At 48.5% G+C, this 25,534-nt stretch overlaps 1 protein-coding gene across 1 annotated transcript in view; it reads right to left on the bottom strand.

The window, feature by feature from the left end:
* LOC140389218 (uncharacterized) overlaps positions 1-25,106 on the bottom strand; it is a 53,329-nt gene extending 28,223 nt beyond the window's left edge. Inside the window, exons 1-2 of the mRNA XM_072473404.1 lie at positions 25,012-25,106; positions 22,976-24,383 (exon numbers count right to left, since the gene is read on the bottom strand). Of these exons, the coding sequence (XP_072329505.1) occupies positions 22,976-23,969 (994 nt within the window). The 5' untranslated portion in view covers positions 23,970-24,383; positions 25,012-25,106. The remainder of the gene's footprint in view (positions 1-22,975; positions 24,384-25,011) is intronic.
* Positions 25,107-25,534: the final 428 nt, after the last annotated feature.

Below are 25,534 nucleotides of genomic sequence, written 5' to 3'. Positions count from 1 at the left end.
CCACGCACAACTTCCCATTACTGTCCTTGACTGGCCCTACTCTTACCCTCGTCATTCTTTTATTCCTGAAATATCTATCGAAAGCTTTAGGGTTATCCTTGATCCTACCTGCCAAAGACTTCTCATGTCCCCTCCTGGCTCTTCTTAGCTCTCTTTTTAGGTCCTTCCTAGCTAACTTGTAACTCTCGAGCGCCCTAACTGAACCTTCATGTCTCATCTTAACATAAGCCTCCTTCTTCCTCTTGACAAGTGTTTCGACTGCTTTAGTAAACCACGATTCCCTTGCTCGACCACTTCCTCCCTGCCTGACAGGTACATACTTATCAAGGACACGCAGTAGCTGAACCTTGAACAAGCTCCACATTTCCATTGCGCCCATCGCCTGCAGTTTTCCTCTCCATCCGATGCATCCTAAGTCTTGCCTCATCACATCATAATTGCCTTTCCCCCAGATAGAACTCTTGCCCTGCGGTATATACCTATCCCTTTCCATCACGAAAGTAAACGTAATCGAATTGTGGTCACTATCACCAAAGTGCTCACCTACCTCCAAATCTAACACCTGTCCTGGTTCATTACCCAGTACCAAATCCAATATGGTCTTGCTTCTCTTTGGCCTATCTACATACTGTGTCAGGAAACCCACCTGCACACATGGGATAAAAATGGACCCATCTAAAGTACTCGAACTATAGCGTTTCCAGTCAATATTTGTAATGTTAAAGTCCCCCATAACAACTACCCTGTTGCTTTCGCTCCTATCCAGAATCATCTTTGCAATCCTTTCCTCTACATCTGTGGAACTTTTCGGAGGCCTATAGAAAACCCCTAACAGGGTGACCTCTCCTTTCCTGTTTCTAACTTCAGCCCATACTACCTCAGTAGATGAGTCCTCATCAAACGTCCTTTCTGCCACCGTAATACTGTCCTTGACTAACAATGCCACCCTTCCCCCTCTTTTACCACCTTCCCTGAGCTTACTGAAATATGTAAACCCCGGCACCTGCAACAACCATTCCTGTCCCTGCTCTATCCATGTCTCCGAAATGGCCACAACATCGAAGTCCCAGGTACCAAGTTGACCCTTATTCCGGATGCTCCTGGCATTGAAGAAGACACACTTTAAACCACCTTCCTGCCTGCCTGTACACTCCTGCAACTTTGAAACCTTACTCATGACCTCACTACTCTCAACCTCCTGTATACTGGAGCTACAATTCAGGTTCCCAAGCCCCTGCTGAACTAGTTTCAACCCTCCCGAAGAGCATTAGCAAATTTACCCCCCAGGATATTGGTACCCCTCTGGTCCAGGTGTAGACCATCCCGTTTGTAGAGGTCCCACCGACCCCAGAATGAGCCCCAATTATCCAGAAATCTGAAACCCTCCCTCCTGCACCATCCCTGTAGCCACGTGTTCAACTCCTCTCTCTCCCTATTCCTCGTCTCGCTAGCACGTGGCACGGGTAACAACCCAGAGATAATAATTCGGTTTGTCCTAGATCTAAGTTTCCACCCTAGCTTTCTGAATTCCTGCCTTACATCCCTATCCCTTTTCCTACCTATGTCGTTGGTACCTATGTGGACCACGACTTGGGGCTGCTCCCCCTCCCCCTTAACGTTATTTAAATAATATATTAAACTAACAACAAATGAAAAAAGAAATAAACAAAAGGCAAATATCAACAAGTGGCAAAAAACAAAAACACGGTATAATACTCCCCCCCTCTGGGTTGCTGCTGCTGTCCTTTCTATTTTTCCATTATCGTTCCGCAAGATAGTCAAGGAACGGTTGCCACCGCCTGGTGAACCCCTGAGCCGATCCTCTTAACGCATATTTTGTTTGTTCCAGTCTTATGAACCCTGCCATGTCGTTTATCCAGGCCTCCACACCCGGGGGCTTCGCTTCCTTCCACATAAGTAGAATCCTTCGCCGGGCTACTAGGGACGCAAAGGCCAAGACGTCGGTCTCTTTCGCCTCCTGCACTCACGGTTCTTCTGCAACCCCAAATATAGCTAACCCCCAGCCTGGTTTGACCCGGACCCCCGCCACCTTTGAAATCACTCTTGCCACACCCTCCCAGAACTCATGCAGTGTCGGACACGACCAGACCATGTGAGTGTGGTTCGCCGGGCTTCCTGAGCACCTTCCACATCTATCCTCCATCCCGAAAAACCTGCTCAGTCTTGCTCCCACCCAGAACAAGGCAGCACGGTAGCCTTGTGGATAGCACAAATGCTTCACAGCTCCAGGGTCCCAGGTTCGATTCCGGCTTGGGTCACTGTCTGTGCGGAGTCTGCACATCCTCCCCGTGTGTGCGTGGGTTTCCTCCGGGTGCTCCGGTTTCCTCCCACAGTCCAAAGATGTGCAGGTTAGGTGGATTGGCCATGATTAATTGCCCTTAGTGTTGTGTGAGGTTACTGGGTTATGGGGATAGGGTGGCGGTGTTGACCTTGGTGGGTAGGGTGCTCTTTCCAAGAGCCGGTGCAGACTCGATGGGCCGAATGGCCTCCTTCTGCACTATAAATTCTATGATAATCTATATGCGCTCTGTGTAGAACCTTAAATTGAATCAGGCTAAGCCTGGCACACGAGGACGAAGAATTTACCCTACTTAGGGCATCTGCCCACAGCCCCTCCTCGATCTCTTCCCCCAGCTCCTCTTCCCATTTTCCTTTCAGCTCTTCTACCATCGCCTACCCCTCGTCTCTCATCTCCCTGTGTATTTCGGACACTTTACCTTCTCCAACCCATGCCCCCGAAATCACTCTATCCTGGATCCCTTGCGTCCGGAGCTGCGGAAATTCCCTCACCTGTTGTCTCGTGAATGCCCTCACTTGCATGTATCGGAAAGCATTCCCTGGTGGCAACTTATATTTTTCTTCCAATGCTCCCAGACTCGCAAATGTCCCGTCTACAAACAGGTCCTTCAGCTTCCTAATTCCCGCTCGCTGCCAACATTGGAATCCCTCATCTATCCTCCCCGGGACGAACCTGTGGTTATTCCTGATCGGGGACCACACCGAGGCACCCGTCACTCCCCTGTGTCGTCTCCACTGCCCCCAGATCTTCAAGGTCGCCACCACCACTGGGTTTGTGGTGTACCTTTTCGGGGAGAACGGTAGCGGCGCCGTCACCAGCGCTTTTAGACTCGTTCCCTTAAAGGACCCCATCTCCAGCTTTTTCCATGCCGCACCTTCTTCTTCCCTCATCCACTTACAGACCATCGACGCATTGGCGGCCCAATAGTAGTTACTCAGACTCGGCAGTGCCAATCCCCCTCTGCTCCTACTACGCTGCAGGAACCCACTCTTTACCCTCGGGGTCTTTCCCGCCCACACAAAGCCCATAATACTCCTGTCTTTTTTTGAAAAAGGCCTTTGTAATCAGGATGGGGAGGCACTGAAACACGAAAAGAAACCTCGGGAGGACCACCATTTTAACCGCCTGTACTCTACCCGCCAATGATAGGGGCACCATATCCCACCTCTTAAAGTCCTCCTCCATCTGCTCTACCAGTCACGTCAGGTTAAGTTTATGTAGGGTTCCCCAGTTCCTGGCCACCTGAATCCCCAGGTATCGAAAGTTCCTTGCCACTCTCCTCAGCGGCAGAGCATCTATCCCCCTGCCCTGTTCCCCGGGGTGCATCACAAAAAGCTCACTCTTTCCCATATTTAATTTGTATCCCGAGATAACCGGGTCCGCCACATATAGCAGTAAATCATCTGCATATAGTGACACTCAATGTTCCTCTCCCCCTCTAAGCACCCCCCTCCACCTCTTAGAGTCCCTCAGCGCTATGGCCAATGGTTCAATTGCCAATGCGAACAGTAACGGGGACAGGGGGCACCTTTGTCTTGTACCCCTATGTAATCGAAAGTATCCTGATCTTTGTCTGTTTGTAAGGACGCTTGCCACCGGGGCCCCGTACAAGAGTCTAACCCATCTAATGAACCCCTCCCCGAACCCAAATCTCTTCAGCACCTCCCACAGATAGTCCCACTCCACCCTATCAAATGGCTTCTCTGCATCCATCGCCACCACTATCTCTGCCTCCCCCTCCGGTGGGGGCATCATCATCACCCCCAGCAGCCTTCGTACATTGGCATTCAATTGTCTCCCCTTTACAAACCCTGTCTGGTCGTCATGTACCACCCCTGGGACACAATCCTCTATCCTTGTCGCCATCACTTTGGCCAGCAGTTTGGTGTCTACATTTAGGAGGGAGATGGGCCTGTATGACCCGCACTGCAGCGGGTCTTTGTCTCGTTTCAGAATTAGCGATATCGTCGCCTCCGACATTGTCGGGGGTAATATCCCCCTTTCCTTAGCCCCATTAAAGGTTCTCACCAAGAGTGGGGCCAGCAGGTCCATATACTTCCTTTAAAATTCCACCGGGAACCCGTCTGGTCCTGGGGCCTTCCCTGTTTGCATGTTCCCTATTCCTTTGATCACCTCATCCACCTCAATCTGCGCTCCCAGACCTGCCACCTCCTGCCCCTCCACCCTCGGGAACTGTAGCTGATCCAAAAAGTGTATCATTCCTTCTTTCCCCTCCGGGGGTTGGGACTTGTACAGCCTCTCATAAAATGTCTTGAACACCTCGTTCACTTTCCCTACTCTCTGCTCCATCTTTCCCGTTTCGTCCCGAACTCCTCCGATCTCTCTCGCCGCCCCCCTCTTCCGAAGTTGTTGGGCTAGCAGCCGGCTCGCCTTTTCCCCATATTCATACTGTATCCCCTGTGCCTTCCTCCACTGTGTCTCTGCCTTTCCCGCGGTCAGCAGGTCAAACTCCGTCTGTAATCTTCGTCTTTCCCTGTATAGCCCTTCGTCTGGGGCCTCCGCATACTTCTTATCCACCCTCAAAATTTCCCCCACTAATCTCTCTCTTTCTTTACCCTCTTGTTTCCCCTTGTGGGCTCTGATGGAAATCAGCTCTCCTCTAACCATCGCCTTCAGCGCTTCCCATACTACCCCCACCTGGACCCCCCCCCCATCGTCATTGACCTCCAGGTATCTTTCGATACATCCCCTCACCCTTCCGCATACCCCCTCGTCCACCAGTAGTCCCATGTCCAATCGCCAGAGTGGGCGCTGCTCCCTTTCCTCTCCCAGTTCCAGATCCACCCAATGCGGGGCGTGATCTGACACGGCTATAGCCGAGTACTCCGTTCCTGCCACCTTCGGGATCAGTGCCCTTCCCAAAACAAAAATGTCTATCCGGGAGTATATCTTATGGACGTGGGAGAAAAAGGAAAACTCTTTACCCATCGGTCTGGCGAATCTCCACGGATCTACTCCCCCCATTTGTTCCATAAATCCCTTAAGCACCTTGGCCACTGCCGGCCTTCTCCCGGTCCTGGATCTGGACCGGTCCAGCCCTGGGTCCAGCACTGTGTTGAAGTCCCCCCCCATTAACAAGTTTCCCACTTCCAGGTCCGGGATACGTCCCAGCATTCGCTTCATGAATCCCGCATCATCCCAGTTCGGGGCATATACGTTCACCAGCACAACCGCCTCACCCTGCAATCTGCCACTCACCATCACATATCTGCCTCCACTATCCACCACTATGGTCTTAGCTTCGAACGATACACGTTTCCCCACCAGTATTGCCACCCCTCTGTTTTTCGCGTCCAACCCTGAGTGGAATATCTGTCCCACCCATCCTTTCCTTAGTCTAACCTGATCCGCCACCTTCAGGTGCGTCTCCTGGAGCATAACTACGTCTGCCTTCAGTCTCTTTAAGTGCTCAAACACCCTTGCCCTCTTAATCGGCCCATTTAAACCTCTCACATTCCACGTGATCAGCCGAATTGGGGGGCCATTTACCCGCCCCCCCCCCCTCGTCGACTAGTCATCCCCTTTTTTAGGCCATCTCCTCACCCAGGTCTCACGCACCCGTCTATCCCCCAGACGGCGCCCTCCCGTCCCGACCAGCTCGTCTCGTATCAGCTCCCCCTTACCCTCAGCAGCAGCAACCCAGTTAATCCCCCCCTCCCCTCCCCTCCCCCCCCCCCCCCCCCCCCCCCGCTAGATCCCCCTCTAGCTTGATTACTCCCCCCATATTGCTTCTGGAAATCAGTTAACTCTGGCTGACCTCGGCTTCCCCCGTTCATTCTTTGACCTCCCTGCGTGTGAGGCTCCCTTCCTTCCTGCGCCCCTTTTCCGGCTATAATTTCCATAGCGCGGGAAAATACCTGCGCTTTCCTCTCGGCCCCGCCCCTAATGGCGCAGTTCCCTCATTCCCCTTTTCCACCGGTGCCCACATTTCTTCGTCTCCCCCCCCATCGGGGGGAGAAAAATTCCCCGTCCAACATTATTATACAGTAGCCCTCCCCTCTCCCCACTTTACATTTCTGTGCCACCACCTCGCTACCTCCCTCCAGACATCAATTTCTCAAGTCTAGTCCAATTTCTCATCCTGAATAAATGTCCATGCCTCCTCCGCCGTCTCGAAGTAGTGGTATTTGCCCTGATGCGTGACCCACAGTCTCGCCGGCTGCAGCATCCCAAATTTGACTTTCTTCCTATGGAGCACCGCCTTGGCCTGGTTGAAACTCGCCCTCCTTCTCGCCACCTCCGCACTCCAGTCTTGGTACGCGCGTATCACCGCGTTCTTCCATTTGCTACTACGTGTCTTCTTAGCCCAGCTCAGGACCATCTCTCTGTCCCTGTAACGATGGAACTTCACCACTATTGCTCTTGGTGGTTCCCCTGCCTTTGTTCTTCTCACGAGGACCCGGTACGCTCCCTCCACTTCCAGGGGGCCCGTTGGGGCCTCAGCTCCCATTAGAGTATGGAGCATCGTACTCACATACGCCCCAGCATCAGCTCCCTCTGTTCCTTCGGGGAGACCTAAAATCCGTAAGTTCTTCCTCCTCGAGCTGTTCTCCAGGGCTTCCAGCCTTTCTATGCACCTCTTATGTAGTGCCTCGTACGTCTCCGTTTTTACCACCAGGCTCTGTATCATCTTCGTTCTCGGCTGCCTTTGCCTTCACTCCACGGAGCTCCATCGCCTGGACCTTAAGTGTTTCCTTTAGTCCCTCGATTGCCAGTAACATCGGCGCCAGCACCTCTTTCTTGAGCTCCTCCACACATCGTCGGAGGAACTCCTGCTGTTCCGGGCCCCATACCATCTGGGCTCCCTCGGCCGCCATCTTGCTTCTCCCTTCTCTTCTCTGCCGCTGCTCCAAAGGATCCTCCGCAATCTGGCCACTACTGCCGTTCCTTTCCATCCACACCTGGGGGGACTCCTTCCTTTGTCACTTCACAGTGGGTTTGGCCGAAAAAAGTTCCCGTTGGGGCTCCCGATAAGAGCCCAAAAGTCCGTTGAAACGGGAGGTGCCGAAACGTGCGGCTTAGCGATGCATCGCCGCAACCGGAAGCCATCTATCTTTGTTCTTCGGAGTAACTACATCCCTGAAGCTTCTATCTATGACCACATCTGCCGCCCGAATGATCCAAAGTTCATCCAGCTCCAGCTCCCTAACGCGGTTTCTGAGGAGCTGGAGATGGGTGCACTTCCCACAGATGAAATCAGCAGGGACACTGACGGCATCCCTCACCTCAAACATTCTGCAGGAGGAACATTGCACTACCTTCCCTGCCATCCCCTCTAGATAAAAAAAGAAAAAAAAAGAAAAAGAAAGAAAGAGCTTACCTGTTATTCACTCCCCTTCTCAGCAAGCACTCACTCAGCAACCTCTGCGCCCCGCACGATAACACCTGAGGGAAAATAAAAGAAAAACTACTTACCAGTCACCAGCCAATCCCTTACCTGCAGGCTGTGAACTGAAAGACAGTGAAGGATTGTTGCTTTTCCGGCTGTTTCAGAGCCATTTTCCAAAGTTCAAACTCTCTCTCTTTTTCCCTTTCCTCTCTATCTCTTTCTTTGTTTCTTTCTTCTCTCTCCCCTTTTCTTTTTCCTCTCTATCTCTTTCATATTCCAGCTGCTTTAATTCTTTCTCATGTTCCATTTTTAAATTTGCAACTGAATTTTTGCCATTTCCCATGAGTCAAACTCTATCTCAGGCAACTTTAAATGCTTAACCACCCCGCTATAATTACCTCACCTTTTCGCATTTTATCAGGTACTGTTAACTGCAATGTTTTTGCCAGACCCAACAGTCTGCTTTTCGTCTCTGTCCGTAAAGTACTGCGTGTGACAGTCTCCACCCCCAAAAACCTCTGAGCCTCTGAAAGAGCCATTGTCCACAACACACTCCCCACTTAAATTAAAATACCACAACGGAAAAGCAACAATCCTTCACTGTCTTAAAGTTCACAAAAGACAATCCAATAGATAGACTTTTATCACCCTCGAGCCCCCAATTGTTATGGGCGAGGCATTTTCAGAACCCCAAAATGTATCATGAAGTTCAACCAACCTCCCCCTTTAATGAATGTTGCTTTTCCTAGCACACGGCTTGTTCCCTAGGTGTGGGATTACAATTATGGACACGTTGGTTGTTAAACACAAAACACTGTTTATTCCATGAACACAACTTAATATCTTAAATAAACAATTGATCACTTAACACCCCTTAAGAGATAACTCAGAAAATATTGCAACAGTAAATAATTCCTCAAAATGTTCCTTCAAACTTCCAAGAGACTTAACACCTTTAAACAGAATCACATCAGGTTAAAGTCTTTACTATTGTGAGTTTAAATCACCCAAATGATCCAGAGATAGTCTTTCATGGCAGAGATCCAGCTCACTGCAAACACAGACACTGCCAAGCTCTTTGCAAAACTGCAAACTGCAGCTCTCTGGAAACACACAGACACACACAAGTTGCTTTTTCAAACTGAAACTTCAAAATGGCTGATCTAAAGCCCAGCTCCACCCACTCTCTGACATCACTGTTTTCTTAAAGGTACATTGCTTAAACATCCATGTCTTAAAGGTACTCTCACATGACAGTTTTATGTGAGGGTTGCTGGCCAAGCACAGGGAAAAGGGAGTATTCCTTTTTCTCACTTGTTTATAGGGTGAATTCAATAAGCAACTTTTTTGCGGTGAGTTGGGAGGTTTTGGTTGAAGTGGAGGGGGCAGAGTACGCGGGGATAGTAATCTCGGACCATGCGCCCCATTGGCTGCAGTTCAGCTTAGATCGGGATGGGAGCAGGGGCCCGGGTGGAGGCTCGATTTGGGTTTGTTGGCCGATAGAGGGTTTTGCAATAAAGTGCAGGCTCTGATTAAAGATTATGTAAAGAACCAAAACAGGGAGATGTCGGCAGCCAGATTTTGGGAAGCACTAAAAGCGGTGGTCCGGGTAGATTATCTCGTTCAAGGTACATGCAGCTGGGGAAAGGTGAGACGAATATGAACTACTAATGAATAAGATAGTGGAGGTAGATGGGGAGTACAAGGGCACCCACCATGGATTGGCGAGGAAACAATTGCAGGGACAATTAGATAGGTTGATGATGGGGAGGACGGTAAGACATCTGCTTCGGGCAAGTGGGGTGCAGTACCAATACGGGAAGAAGGCGAATCGAATGTTAGCACATCAGCTACGAAGGTAGGCCACGCCCAGGGAAATATTGAAGATATGGACTGGGCAGGGGATGTGGTGTCGGAGCCAGGGAAGCTGATTGCAGGATAAGTACCCATCGATGGCTTGTAACATTTTCTCACAGAATACCTTGTTGGCGTGGAGGGCTGTGTCCAGCCTTCAGGTGGGGCGCTGGTCCCGGCCCGTCTCCAATATCACATCCACATAGTGAGGTGCATGGTCCGAGATTACGATTGCAGAGTATTCCGTCCCTACCACACCTGGAAACACCAATTTGTCCACTACAAAGAAGTCGGCCCAGGAGTATACTTTGTGGACTTGGGAGAAGGAGAACTCCTTCTCCCTCTGGTGGTGGAAACCCATCTACTTCATAAAAGGTGTTCAGTTCCCTTGCCACAGCCGATTATTTCCATGATTTGGGGCTGGATTTGTCTGTCCTTGGGTCCTGTACACAGTTGAAGCATCCCCCCCATGATGAGTTGCCAGGAATCTAGTCGGGGATTTCTGTCATGGTCTTTTTGACCAAATCAGCGTCATCCCAATTGGGGGCATACACATTCACAAGCACCACTGGTGCCCCTTCCAGGACACCGTTAACTATAACATACCGCCCCGCGTGTAAGTCACCACATTCGTTGCTGTAAAGGCCGTCCTTTTGCTAAATAGTATGTCCGCCCATCTCACCCTCGTCCCATGGCACACTCGGTAGGTTTATCCTGTCCAATGTTTTCTTATCCTCATTTGGTCCTTCTCCCTCAGGTGTGTCTCCAGGAGGAAGACTATGTCGACCCTCAGGCTTTTCAGATTGGCAAAGATTCTGGATCTTTTCACTGGGCCGTTAAGTCCCCTGACATGCCAGGTGACTATTATGGTGGGGTGGTTTCTGTTCCCCACCCTCCTGTGGGATCAGCACTACTTACCACGAGAACGTGATCCTGCAGGCGGAAGTTTCCTTTGCTTGTGGGCCACCCAAGAATGGCCACTGTTGTCTTCTTTGTTTTGCCCGCTTCCATGTGCGAACTGTTGGAACCAGCGTTCTACCCTTCCCCCAATTCCCTCCCCCATCTAGTCCCCGATTCCCCCCGAGCCCATCTGTCCTTGCCATTCCCCTTACCCCATACCCCTGTTGCCTTCCCCCTTTACCCGTACCCCTTTAGCCTTCTTCCCTCCTTTCCCCCCCCCCCCCCAATTTGTTTCCCCCCCTTTTTCCCAGGCACTCTCCCTTTCAGGAGTTGCGTCCGGCTCTCCTCTCTCCTATTACTTTTGCGCTCTAGCATATTTGCCACCATGGTGGCTGTCCCTTGGGAGCAGCTCCTCCTACCTGTCGCCCATTTTATTCTTCCTCTCTTCCTTCTTGTCTCGGTGTACCTCTACCTTCCCAACCCCAAGTTGAGGAAACGTTCAGCATAGAGATCGAAGACACGTTGTTCATGGTCCGCACAAGTCCGCTATTGTTGTCTGCCCAGCTTGTTCTTCTGGATGAACTAGTCAGAGTCCTCCAACATGTTAAAATAATGTTCCTGAGAGCCATACATTACCCAGGGTCTGGCTGCGTACAGCATTTTGAACCTCCCCTTGTTCTTGAATAAAGCTGCCATGGCCCCATTAAACTCAGCCCAGCGCTTGGCTAGTTCGGCCCCAATGTCCTGACAGATTGCTTGTCCCTCCTATCTACAGGAACATGTGCTTCTTGCCCAGTTCAGAATTCGCTCCCTGTCCTGATATTTGTGGAACCTGGCGATAATTGCACGTGGGGGTTCTCCTGTTTTGGGCCTTTGCCGGAGCGACCTGTGTGCCCAGTTTACCTCTGGGGGTTTGGGGAAATTTTCCTCCCTGACCAGCATTCCGTGCACCTGGGTGATGTGCTCCATCGGGTTCCCACCTCTGTGCCCTCAGGTAGTCTGACAATCCTTAAGTTCTGGTGGCGAGACCTGTTCTCCTGATCTTCCACCTTTCCCTTGAGCATTCTCTGGATCTTCACCAGCCTTGCCACTTCTGCCTTGAGTGGGGCGATCCAATCGCTCTGATCTGTGGCTGCGTTTTCCAGCTCCTGCACTGTCCGTCTCATAGAATTTTAAAAATAGAATTTACAGTGCAGAAGGAGGCCATTCGGCCCATCGAGTCTGCACCGGCTCTTGGAAAGAGCACCCTATCCAAGGTCAACACCTCCACCCTATCCCCATAACCCAGTAACCCCACCCAACACTAAGGGCAATTTTGGACACCAAGGTCAATTTAGAATGGCCAATCGGCTTAACCTGCACATCTTTGGACTGTGGGAGGAAACCGGCGCACCCAGAGGAAACCCACGCAGACACGGGGAGAACGTGCAGACTCCGCACAGTGACCCAAGCCGGAATCGAACCCGGGACCCTGGAGCTGTGAAGCGTCGCCAATCTCCACTCCATTCGTTCCGGGGCCTTTTTGAAGGGGCCAGCGCGATTTCTATGGCCGACCTCATGGCCACCATGAGATCCTACTTGATGGAATCCGTGTCTTTGGAGCTCCTGTGGGCCTGGGCTCACGCTGGTGATCTCTCTCGGTCCGCCATATGCTGCTCTGCTTCTCTCCGCGTGTCTGCGGACTGGATCTTCCTCTCCTGACTTTTGCTGCTTTTGCCGTTTTTTTGGCTCTGTGACTGGTTTGAGAGCATTTCCTCCAATTGGTATTCATTTAGGATAAGGGTGGGGATGTTTTATGTTAATTTGGTGTCCAATGTTTGGGTTAAAGGGCCTAATTTGAATTTCCCAAGGAAGAGCCACCTTCCGTGTGACTGTTCAGCATATCACCACCACCAGAAGTCATTGTGGATGTGGGGGTGCCAATCAAGTGGGCTGGATGGTCGCGCTTCTTGGGTACTTCTCCAACATTCGGTCTTTTAGCTCGTGGTTTGACTTCAGGCCTTGGTAGTCTCAAGAGAATGACATTCAGACTTGCTGGGGAGGGAGAGAGAGAGTGCTCTCACAGTGGCCTTCCTTAGAGGTTTAGTTAGATCTTTTTGGAAAGTTAATTAGATCCCTCCATCCAGGTTGCAGAATCAAAAGTGAAACCAAAACGGAACGTCGTGACTCTGAAGACACTCCAGTGGGTAATTTCCAATCACCTATTAACAAGCAGAGCACAGCCTTTTTGGGTCAATTCATTGGCCATCAGCCAAATCCATCAAACCGCATCATCACTGACGCTGGCCAGTCCACAATCACCAGTGTAAAATATCACAACCTTCTGGAATCTTCTGTTTGAATCAAAGCCACTGCTTTCCTCTGCTTAAATTAAAGATACAGGCTGCCTTAAAGACACACGTCCATAAATCATCCATGGATCAAAAGTGCAATGGCAAAAATAAATGACAGGGGAAATAAGGGTATAAACCGGGAATAAACAGGAGGGACCCTTACAGCTGTCGCAGGGTCAAAATCCTGTACTGTGGATTACCTACACCACATGAATTGCAGCGGTTCAACAAGGTGGCTCACCACCGCCTTCTCAAGGGCAATTGGGGATGGGCAATAAATGCTGATCTAGCCAATAACGTCCAAATTCTATGAATGAAGAAATTAGTTTTAACAATCTGAAGAAAACAGGAGCAAAGATCGAAACCAGAAACAATCTGTTGACCAGGCATTCTGGACCTATGTGGGGAGCTCCTGCCACAACACTCCGGACCGCAACATCCTGTCTCTGCAGCAGAGTATCGAGCGTCTGTCAGGTAAAGGACATCACACGCACATCTTGCTGAGACTCAACTGAACACAACAATGTGCATCATAACTGGAAGCCTTCACTCAGCTTCTCTCCCCTGGTTTCTTGTCCTCACAAATATCACTCCCCCACACATCCCCTGACTGACCAGAACCCACAAAGCTGTTTGGAACCCTCTGTACTGCCCCTCACTTACCCACTCCATGATGACCTGTTCAACCCACCTAGTCACAGCCCTCCAATCAGAAAAGTACACTTCCATTGCTACTCTCTGCCTTCTATGACCTAGCCAGTTCTGTATCCATCTTGCCAGCTCACCCCTGATCCCGTGTGACTTCACCTTTTGTACCAGTCTGCCATGAGGGACCTTGTCAAAGGCCTTACTGAAGTCCATATAGACAACATCCACTGCCCTACCTGCATCAATCATCTTTGTGACCTCTTCGAAAAACTCTATCGAGTTAGTGAGACACGACCTCCCCTTCACAAAACCAGCCTGCCTCTCGCTAATACGTCCATTTGGTTCCAAATGGGAGTAGATCCTGTCTCGACCAGGACATCAGTGATAACTCCCTGTTCTTGTACAATGTAGTGTTATGGAATCTTTTACATTCACCTGAGAGGGCAGACAGGGTCTTAGTTTAACTCATTCTGATAGTGCAGCACTCCCTCAGTACTACACTGGAATGTCAGCCTCAGTGTTCAAGTCTCTGGAGTGAGACTTGAACCCACAACCTTCTGACTCAGATGAGAGTGTCAGCCACAGCTGACAATAAATTATATTTCTGTTGTATTAGATTCAGTTTCTAAGGGTTTAAGTCCCAAGGCTGTAATGCTTTCCCCCCCTGTAAACAGGCAGCCTGAAAGTTGGATTTGATTTTAAAGTAAACTAGTTGGAGCTGCAGCTGTCAGTGTTGTCTTTGTGTCTGGATTCCTGTTTTTTTAAGTTTGTGATGAAAATTCATGAAGTTCAGCGATAGGCTCCTCATTTTCTGAGTTGACGGTGATTAGTCTGCAGAGGGGATACTCCTCAGTAATGTGCTGCATTGCTTGTGCCTCCCCACAAGTACATAAGGGGTTTGTTCTGAGTCCCCAACTATGGAGGTTGTCTACACAGGGGTCTTGGCCTTTCCTGAACCTGTTTAGCAAGGGGCACTCGCAGCTGGGTAAATCAAAACCATTCGACAAATGTCGAATTTGTTCATGAATTCCCGTGATTCCCATTCCTTGATCCAAAGGATATCCGCTGGGAAATTTTGCTCAGTAAGGTTGCTCCATACGGAGCGCTGAGATGGCAGATGGATACAGAACTGGCTAGGTCATAGAAGGCAGAGAGTAGCAATGGAAGTGTACTTTTCTGATTGGAGGGCTGTGACTAGTGGTGTTCCGCAGGGATCAGTGGTGGGACCTTTGCTGTTCGTAGAATATAATTCCTCGTAGAGGAAAATGTAACTGGTCTGATTAGTAAGTTTGCAGATGACACAAAGATTGGTGGAATTGCGGATAGCGATGAGGACTGTCAGAGGATACAGCAGGATTTAGATTGTTTGGAGACTTGGGCGGAGAGATGGCAGATGGAGTTTAATCCGGACAAATGTGAGGTAATGCATTTTGGAAGGTCTAATGCAGGTAGGGAATATACAATGAATTGTAGAACCCTCAAGAGTATTGAAAGTCAGAGAGATCTAAGTGTACATGTCCACAGGTCACTGAAAGGGGCAACACAGGTGGAGAGGGTAGTCAAGAAGGCATACGGCATGCTTGCCTTCATTGGCCGGGGCATCGAGTATAAGAATTAGCAAGTCATGTTGCAGCTGTATAGAACCTTAGTTAGGCCACACTTGGAATATAGTGTTCAATTCTGGTCGCCACACTACCAGAAGGATGTGGAGGCTTTAGAGAGGGTACAGAAGAGATTTACCAGGATGTTGCCTGGTATGGAACGCATTAGCTATGAAGAGTGGTTGAATAAACTCGGTTTGTTTTCACTGGAACGCCGGAGGTTGAGGGGCGACCTGATAGAGGTCGACAAAATTATGAGGGGCATAGACAGAGTGGATAGTCAGAGGCTTTTTCCCCAGGGTAGAAGGGTCAATTACTAGCGGCCATAGGTTTAAGGTGCGAGGGGCAAGGTTTAGAGGAGATGTACGAGGCACGTTTTTTTTTACACAGAGTGTAGTGGGTGCCTGGAACTCGCTGCCAGAGAAGGTGGTGGAAGCTGGGACGATAGTGACATTTAAGGCGATCTTGACAAATATATGAATAGGATGGGAATAGAGGGATACGGACCCAGGAAGTGTAGAAGATTTTAGTTTAGACAGGCAGCATGGTCGGCACAGGCTTGGAGGGCCAAAGGGCCTGTTCCTGTGCTGTACTTTTCTTTGTTCTTTGTTCTAATATGGATCCTGCAATCAACATCACAAAAACAGATTATCTGGTCATTATCACATTGCGGCTTGTGGGAACTTGCTGCGCATTAATTGGCTGCCGTGTTCCCAGTGACTGCACTTCAGAAAGCATTGACGCCACAGATCAATGAAAGTTGATATATAAATTCAAGTCTTTCTATCTTAGGGAAATATATTTATTCCTGTGTAGTGGAAATTATCAACCCATTGATAGAGAAAATATACCAGCCACAGTGACATTGATCAATATAATTGTGTCCAGGATTCTTACTGTAGGCTCCTGAGTGTTTCAGTGAATAGGAACGCACCATGCTGACAAAACAGGTAGATTGGGTTACGGTAAAAAGTGAATTTATTCTAAATTATAAACCCATACAGAAGATTGCTAAAACAGTAGACAAACAACAACACAATATTCACCTTACATCAAACTTTCAATTAACCAAAATAAAATTTGAAAATGTCTCAAGATCTTTCCCAGGACATGAAATGAATCTTGGAAGAGTGCAAGGTGAACATATCACACAGTTATTACATCGGGATGTGATGGGCTGAGAGAACTCAGATCTGTAGAGACTCACCCCACTCTTTCACCATACTCAGGATAGTAGCTCTACCAGACAAGAGAGTACAAACATTACCAATTCTTTTATTCAATACCCTCACCCGAAAAGGATCTGTCTGTTGTTCACATCAGCAACTAACGCAGTCATACCCCTCCTGGGAGCTGGCTCACTTTTCTTACGACACCCTGGGCTAGTGCACGGTCAATTCCAGCCCCGGAGTCGGAACACAAGCGAATGAATCAATAATACTTAGAAAAATACCCGAAGGCTCAGCCCTTGGCTTCTCAGTAATTAGTCACCAGGTTTATAAATGTAAACAAAATTACTGTTCATTTGTAACAAGAACTATAATGAAAAATGCAGCCAGTACACCTGGTTAACTATTAGCTAATTCTTAATTCCCACTTTAACCTTCCCCCATCTGCCACACACAAGACTGACAAACAGAGGGATAGAAAGAGGTAAAAATCATAAGTAAAAGGGTTAAAAAGAGTCTTTGTTTCAGATGGTGAGTTTTTAGTACACCTTTCTTCACAGCAAGCTTGCAGGTTAAAGTCTCTGTTTGCAGCCGGTAATGGTCTTCTCTGTAGATTCATTCATTCAGATTCTCTGTGGTTTAGAAATGCAGCACTCAGAGCTTTTCTGAAGAGAGATGCGGAAGAGAGATAGCAATACAGCACTTACAGGTTTTCTGGAATGATAGCAGTATTGCATTCACAAGCTTCCTGGAGAGATAGAAGTACAACAGTCACAGACTTTCTGAAGAGATTTAACAAGTTCCAATCTTTGTTCTCACAGCCTGTAATAGTTATCCAGGTTCTCTGCCAGTTCAGAGGTATAACCCACACAGCTTTTCTGCAGAGAAAACGGAGGGGAGAGAGTAACACAACCTTTCTCCGTGCTGCTGGAATCAAACTGAAACTTCTTGGGGCTCTGAAAAGCATTCCACTGGGACAGGATCTAATTACCGGCAGAGTGCGGCCTTTTGGGCTAATGTATTGGTCACCAGTCAATCAATCAAATCAAGTTCCAACCCCATCTCTCTCGTGCCAACAATTCTGTAGTTCCTGTTTGAACCAGCAGACTTCCACCCTCTTCTCCAGCCAGCCTCGAAACCTGGCATCCAATCTTGTCAGCTCAAACATGTGGTTATCACAGATTGGCGCCAAGTTCGACAACCGTCCTAATTTAAAATGCTGCCAGAATTGTCACCATATTTTCAACGTCATGATTATCACTGGCTTACATAAAATCTTCCCTGGAGAGAATGGAGGCGGAGGCGTCGCCAACACCTGCTACGAACCGGATTCCATCCTCACCCAAACTGCCTCCTGATCCCCACATCAGCCCAATATCTTCTCCGCATTTGCCGCCCAATAATAGAAGATGATCAAGCTTGGCAATGCCAAGCTCAAATTACCGGTTCCTTTGCAAGACCGTTCGCCGAATACTAGCAACCTTCCCGCCCAAATAAAGGAGAAAATCTGTCTCTTTACCCCTGCAAAAAATGTGTTTGGCAAGAAAAACAGCAAGCATCGGAATAGGAACAGAAACCAAGGCAGAATGTTCATCTTCACTGAGCACACTCGGTCTGCCAAGGACCAGGGAGAGGCTCTCCCACCTCTATAGATCAGCCTTAACCTTACCCACCAGACTCGTAAAGTAACATTTTCGAATCAGAGCCCAATCCGGTGGTTGGAGTGACCTACATTGGATGAGAAAGATTGGGAAGAGTTAAAAGAGCCACTGGGGGGTGGAGAAAGTTTGGAAGGCAATCGGAAGCATGCAGACAGGCAAGGCACCGGGGCCAGATGCGTTTCGATTGAATGTCGACGCTAAGATCTTGGTGAAGGTGCTGATATTCAGTTTGTAAGAGCGTCTGCCAAGCATTGTTGGGGAGGATCTAACAGGGTTTGTGAAGGGTAGGTGGTTGTCGTTTAACGTGCAAAGCCTGTTAAATGTGGTTCTGTCCTTGCCAGAGGCGGTGATGGTGCAGAAGGTTTTGTGGCGCTGTACAGAAAAGGCCTTTGACAGGGTAGAGTGGAACTATTTGTTTGCGGTGTTGGAGCGGTTTGGGGTTGGGCCCAAGTTTGTGTCGTGTGTGAGACGATTATATAAGGACTTGTTTTCACACAAAGAATACAAACTCAAACTATTTCCAGGTGCACAGGGGAATGATGCAGACGTGCCCTATGTCCCCTCTCTTGTTTGCATTGGCAATAAAGCCTTTGGCTTTTGCATTGAGGAATTTGGATGAGTGGTAGGGGATAGTGAGGGGTAATGGAGCGTAGGGTGTCCTATTACGCTGACGACATGTTACTCTATATTTTGGACCCGGTCCCTACAATAAACAACAGTTTGAAGTGGTTTGGCATGTTCTCTGGGTATAAGTTAAATTTTGAGAAGAGTGTCTTTTGTCGGGGCAAAATATTTCCCCGCACGGAAAACTTCACCCATGCCCAACTCATTCTCTGGTGGTTCTGACCTATACAATCTCTCATAGAATGCCTCAAACGCCCCTTCTCAGATGCGGCCACTAGCCCACCTCCCATATTCTGGACCTGAACAATCTCTTGAGAAGCTCATGGCCAGACAACAAACGACTAGGCTTCTCCCCATATTTGTACATGGCACCTCCCAGTATCATCCCCCCCCAGCCACCCTGCCCTCCGCGCACCTTATCGACGGTCACCAGATTATACTGCAGCACCTTTCTACTAGTTCGGGGGTGGGGTCCTCTGCATATTTCCCAACCACCTCCAGCCACTGATGCTCCTCCCCATCGCCTGCACTTTATATGCAATTATCTCTGCTCACACCACCACCTTCAACGCTTCCCAGAGCACTGAGGGCGAGACCTTTCCATTTTTATTAAACTCTACATACTCATCAATTGCCGTCGCTACTCTCACACAGAACCCAGAATCTGCTAAACTCCAGGCCGGCCTTTTGCCCCTCTCTAACACCACATCGACCAAGTACAGGGCATGATCTGAAACAACAATTGCAGAGTATTCTGCTCCCCGAACACCAGAAACAGAGGCCTCCCCATAATAAAGAAATCATTGCGCAATTAAATATTATGCACCAGCAAGAAAAAGGAGCACTCCATGCCTCAGGGTGCAAATACCGCCATGGATCTGTGGTTCCCCCCCCCCCCATCTCTATCATAAATGCCAACACCTTCGCCTACTCCCATCCGAAGGGGACGAAGACCAGCTTGGAGCGTACAGCTTCTGACCCAAGACTGTATTCCAATCACCCCCCCGCAAAAAGGAACAATTGATGCGTATCCATTTCTGAGATTGCCGCCACCTCCCTCTTCACCATCCCAATTTAGAGCGTACACATGCCCCAAAACTATCTATCTGCTGTCCAGCACCCCCGAGAAGATCACATATCTGCCCGCCTGATCCGCCACAATTTTCTGCACCCGAAATCGGACTTTCTTATTGATCAGGATTGCCACACCTAGCCCTACTGTCAAAGCCCGAGTAAAAGATCTGGCTTATCCAACCCTTATGGAGCCTTAACTGGTCCTTCACCTGCAAGTGAGTTGCCTGCAACAGCACCACATCGGTCCTCAAGCTCCTCAAAGGAGCAATGACTCCTGCCCGTTTTACAGGGCCCCCCAGTCCTGCATATGCCACATCGCCAACCGAATCAGGGGTCTCACTCTTCTCTTCCCCCCCCCCCCACCCCCGGATCAAATATCATCCCCACGGGGGATGCTCCCGCCCACAATACACTAACCAGCAAGCCCCACCCAAGATGGCACCTTGCTCCACCCATCAGATAGGACAAAGAACTCACGTCAGTCACCTTCAGCAACCTACCCCTTCCCTATTCCAACCCTCCTCCACTGCTCCTTTCTCCACCACTCCCAGCCCCACCCCACAAAACAATTTTAAATCAACAATTGATAATACCATAATACAAAAAATAAAAAGCCTCCCCAACATTGTCGAAAAGAACTCCATCGGCCTCCGCCCTCCACACCCTCAGGCAGACCCACAATCCGTAAATTCAGCTAACGGGACTTGTTTTCCAAGTCCACGACACTTGCTCTCGGGTCCTTATTATTGACCTCCACCTTCAGCAGCTCGGCCTCCAGAAAAGCAAACTGGTTACTGTGCCTCAACAGCGCTGCATCCATCCCCTTCAACACCTCACCATACTCCCGCATGGTCTTCAACGTCCTTCCAACTGCCCTTAATCGGGGCCAACGAGTCCTCCACCGACTAGTTAAGCCTCTCCAGCATTTTCCTCCCATGCTGCTCGAAATGCTTGCTGAACTGCTTCGCAAACTCAGCCATCGTTACTGCAGCAGCCCCACCCAGAGAGCTCACCACCACCATCTTTCCCCCCACAGCACTCCTCACTGAACTCGACCCTACTGGCAGACTAGCACTACACCTTTCTTCAAAGTATTCTTTCTATGATTCTTTGACATCCTCTCATAACCAACTTTGAATTGGGACAGGTTTCCATGTGTATTCTCCCCCACATTCGGGTGAAAAAGACCACAAACTGAGGACTCAGCTGCCAGCTACCCAATCTATGACCTCCTCTTACATGTCGCCACCGGAAGTTACCCCTTGATTTGAGGTTAATGACTACTCAGGGTTCCGAGTTTCTGCCATATGTCTTCAAGTGACTGATTGGGCAGTTTCTTGACTCTCAGATCTTTGTGCACATGGGCAGGACATCGTATGTGTTGGTGTGATCCGGATAGCAGGATTTGCTTCCTTTTCTTTCCCTGTTTGCTGGTGCTCTGCCTCATCATTAAGGTGTTGGGACTCAACAGTGTGATGGGGTTTGATGGACTAGTCTTCCCATTCTGAACGATGGACAAAAAGTTCCTTCCAGCTGTTAATGTCAATGCTGCTGCATTTCAAGAAGAATTTCCAAGTGTCTTTATGGAGATTTCTTTGTCCTCTGGAATGTTGGCCATTTGAGAGAACAGGAGCTAGTGGGACAGATAGTTTTCAGCCATGCGGACAGTGTTCAGTACGTCGATGATCATTGCGCAGGACGTTTCCTGAATGTTTATGCATCTAACTTCAAAAAAGATACTGGTATTTGTTTGATGCTCCTGCCATCGAATCCGGAGGATTCCGCAGAGACATTGCTGAAGGAGTTTCTCTCACGCTTCTATGTGCTGCACATACACAGTCTGGGTCTCAAGACAGTTTTGGTGTGTGGAATGACAACTGCTCTGTAAACTCGGGACTTGTGCTGTTTTAATTCTTCAATTTGAATGGGATGTGTGCATCACTGGCAAGGAAGATATTTGTTGCACACCTGTCGGAATCTTTATTTGAAGGATCTTAACCTGCCGAACTACGACAAGTTGAAAGATCCAATAATATTTTTGGACTACGCCAAGTTGTTGGATTCCTAGTATTATTTGACTGTGTAAAGTTGAAGGAATTTATATTATTTCTACTATTCGGTTGCCAGTAGCACTCTGCGATTACTGGGACTCAGCAGAAATTTGCAGTTAAAACTTCTCAGGTGCCAAAAGGAATTCTTTTATTTGTCTTCTATTGATTACAATTTGAAAGTCATTTAAAAGACAATTCGTAGACAATTTGAAGCTTTCAGAGAATCAAAGACATTATCTTCTTGCTTAGGCAGACAGCTCGAAAGTAACTTTTAAAAGGTCAAAGTCTGGAAATGAAACATGAAAAGAGAGAGAGATCTAATCTTCAGCTAAACTCAAAGTCAAAAACACTACATCACTACAAAGACAGACTGACTAAACAGACAGACTGACAGACTCAGAGAATTAAAGACAGAACCCACAGACTCAGAGAATTAAAGACAGACTAAAATGGCGGGCAGAAACTTTTCAGTTATACACTTTCATATCTGTCTTAAGTCATCTAATCACATCCCAATATAATCCTAATTGGTTTGGGTTAGACTCAAACACATTTGATTTGACCGCAAGCCGTCCATCTTCAATGTGCAACATTAGCTTTTAATTGTTTCATGTCTGTATGTTATGGAATGTGATATTCTGCTAATCTTTACCAGCAATAAACTGGTTTTAAGCTAGCTTGGCTAATGTAACAATGGAGACTTCATATCGAGAAAGCTGGAATCAAATATATATTTGATTCAATGCTCTACAAACTGCACTGGACTCCTGCCACCTCGTTGCCATGGAATTCAGCCCTTCAGCAGCACAAGCAGTGTCAAATTGTCTTGCAACTGTGCTGTTTTAATCAATGATGGAATTATGCTGTTTCATGTATCTATTGAAGCTATATGTTTTGAGATGACCTAAGGTTATGGATGCTGAAATTCTCATTTTTAAATGGGTATTTAAAACTGGGGCTTAATATTTATGCTTAAACAGCTATCTTTTACCTATACTAGTTGTATTCGAAATACCTGGCTTCTACAACACCCCTCATTGGACTTGAGAAGATGGTGGTGAGCTGCCTTCTTGAACCTCTGCAGTCCAAACTTTATTCAGAACACACACCGATAGGGTTTTGTCGCTATGGGAGTATGTTGCTAGACCAGGAGATACATTGACACTGTGAAAGCTTCATCACACACCTCACACTAGAATGCTTTCTCACCCAGTGTGGATCCACTGGTCCTTCATCAGATCGGAGAAGTGGGTGAAAGCCTTGTCACAAACATCACAAGAGTTTGTCACTGTACGAATCCTCTGGTGAACCAGCAGGGTGGAAGATTTTACAATACCTTTATGACAAACCACACACATGAATAGTTACTCCCCTGTGTGGATCCTCTGATGGAGCAGGAGGCACAACGACTGTGGGAACGACTTGTTGCACATCTTGCACTTGAACTGTTTCTCCCTCGTGTGGATGCGACGGTGTTTCACGAGTGGCGATGACCATGTGAAGGCTTTGTTGCACATCTCACACTTGAAGGGCTTCTCCCCAGTGTGAATACGTTTGTGTGCGTGGAGATCTGAGGAGCGTGAGAATGATTTGTCACACACCTCACATGTGAAGGGTTTCTCTCCTGTGTGAATCCTCCAATGCATCAGGAGCTCAGTGGAGCGGGTGAAGGCTTTGTTACAAGCCTCACACCTGAAGGGTTTCTCCCCCGTGTGAATCCTCTGGTGTCTCAGGAGAACGGAGGAGCGGGTGAAAGCCTTGTCACAAACATCACACTTGAAGGGTTTCTCCCCCGTGTGAATCCTTTGGTGTATCAGGAGGGTTGAGGACATCACAAAAGCTTTATCACAAACGTTGCATGTGAATGGTTTCTCCCCTGTGTGAATGCGTTGGTGTGCGCGGAGGTTTGCTAACTGAGAGAATGACTTGTTGCACACATCGCACGTGAATGGCTTCTCACCTGTGTGAGTTCTCCGGTGCCTCAGGAGATCACAGGAGTGGGTAAAAGCCATTTCGCAAACATCACATCTGAAGTGTTTCTCCCCTGCGTGAATTCTCTGGTGTCTCAGGAGAAAAGAGGAGTGCGTGAAAGCCTTTTGACAAACCTCACAACTGAAGTGTTTCTCTCCTGTGTGAATCTTCTGATGTCGCAGGAGTCTCGAAGATGTCAGAAAAGTCTTGTTGCAAATTTCACACTTAAAAGGTTTCTCCCCTGTGTAGATTCTCTGGTGGTCTGGGAGGTACAATGATTGTGTGAATGATTTGTTACATACATCACAACTGAGTGGCTTCTCCCCAGTGTGGAAACATTGGTGCCGCACAAGGTTCGAGAACTGCGTGAAATCTCGTTCACAAACCTCACTCGTGAATGGGTTCTCCTCCATGTGGCTGTTCAAAACCGCACCTCAATTATTCGGAGACCTTGCGAGCCTGTGGTGTCCTCCTCACACATGAACAGACCCTCACCTGCAAGAATCACTCAAGTGGTTAATGCTCAGTGAATGACTGAAGCTCTCACCACACTTCTTTGCAGCCTCACCCTGACCGATTATCTACAGCCGAACCATCGGTAGATTGGTTCTGACAGAAGGTCCACACCTGACCAGTTTTCAGGTCGGATGAGATATCAAAGCTCCCCTGAACTGACTGAATTCCAGATGGTGGTTTCACTGCTCAACCTTCTCGGTGTTGGGCAATGCTGTGAAGACACTGGATGTCGACCCATTGTTGTTCCTTGGGTGATGGTCAGGATCTACCTGTGGTGCCGATCCTCTCTGGTGCAGTAGTGTGTAATCCTTCTGTAAAACAGGAAATGGAAACATGATTTCCTCCAACTCCCTCTCCTCCTTTGTGAAGAGACTGACTTCTCAGTGAGAGACTGTCCACAGTGAGTGTCAGTATGCTATTCCCCTGTGTGCGGGGGATCAGATGCAACAACTTTCTTTTTCCTCACTGGACTGTCACACACCCCCTGTTTCCAGCAGAGACACTGGATAGTGACCAGTAGCAGACAACGTAGCTACCTTCTTTCCACTGCTCAGCCCATTTCTGTTGGGAATGGTCAGTTTTACCCTTAGTGTGTGTTTAAGATTTTTTAAACTCAGGAGATTAATTGGAGATTTTGAAATTTTTCCTCTTGCTTTTCCATATTATTTGACAAAAACATACTAGGCAGGAAGTGCTAAAAGCCAAGGAAAATATTACTACAGTGTAGCTGATTGAAGGGTTCTGGTTTATCCTGGAAAATGAGTTGCACTGCACTCACTCAGACTGCACATCCCTAATTCAGCTCTCACACGCAGCACTGGGCAAATCCAAGCCCAGGCTTTTGGGAAAGACCGAGGCCTTCAAGGAAAGTCTTTAAAGAAGACATTAAAAGACTTTAAATAAATGGGTCTCTGCCCTTCCCGGAGAATTACACCTCACCGTCTCATATTCAGCAATGGCCCATCAACAAAACTCAGCCTGTAAATCAGAAGGGAAATGCTTCCAATAAACACCCTCGATATCCAACATACAGCCAATCAAACAGCTCAGCTCTCTGATTGACGGCTCTCACAGCCAATCAGGAATAGGGCGAGCGGCAGCACAAAACGTCAAAAGCTCCGCGCAGCCAATGACACAGGAGGGGGCGGGGCATTACGGATTCTGCTTTGCCCAGTTTTGCGCAGCTGCTTTCCAGTCACTCACCCGGTCAGGACAATATCACTCCACACGACATGTGTCCCCGGAACCTGCGCAGTGAGGAGCGGTGCCTGATGGGGTTGTAGTTTTACGTGCGCAGCGGCGGTTGGCGCCCAGCGTTCGGCAGTTGGAATGTGAGGAAGCGCGAGCCCTAGCGGCTGAATCGAATCGAAAAGCAGAGATTGACCGTTGGTAGGAACCAGAGCGATGGCGGTGGGAGGATTCACCATTGCAGCAGATTCTCTGCATACAACTGAAGAGGAAA

This window comes from Scyliorhinus torazame, chromosome 14, assembly GCF_047496885.1.
Source record: "Scyliorhinus torazame isolate Kashiwa2021f chromosome 14, sScyTor2.1, whole genome shotgun sequence".
Lineage (NCBI taxonomy): Eukaryota > Metazoa > Chordata > Chondrichthyes > Carcharhiniformes > Scyliorhinidae > Scyliorhinus > Scyliorhinus torazame.
Note: the sequence above shows the minus strand (reverse complement) of the source record. Positions and strands in the feature narration are given on the sequence as shown.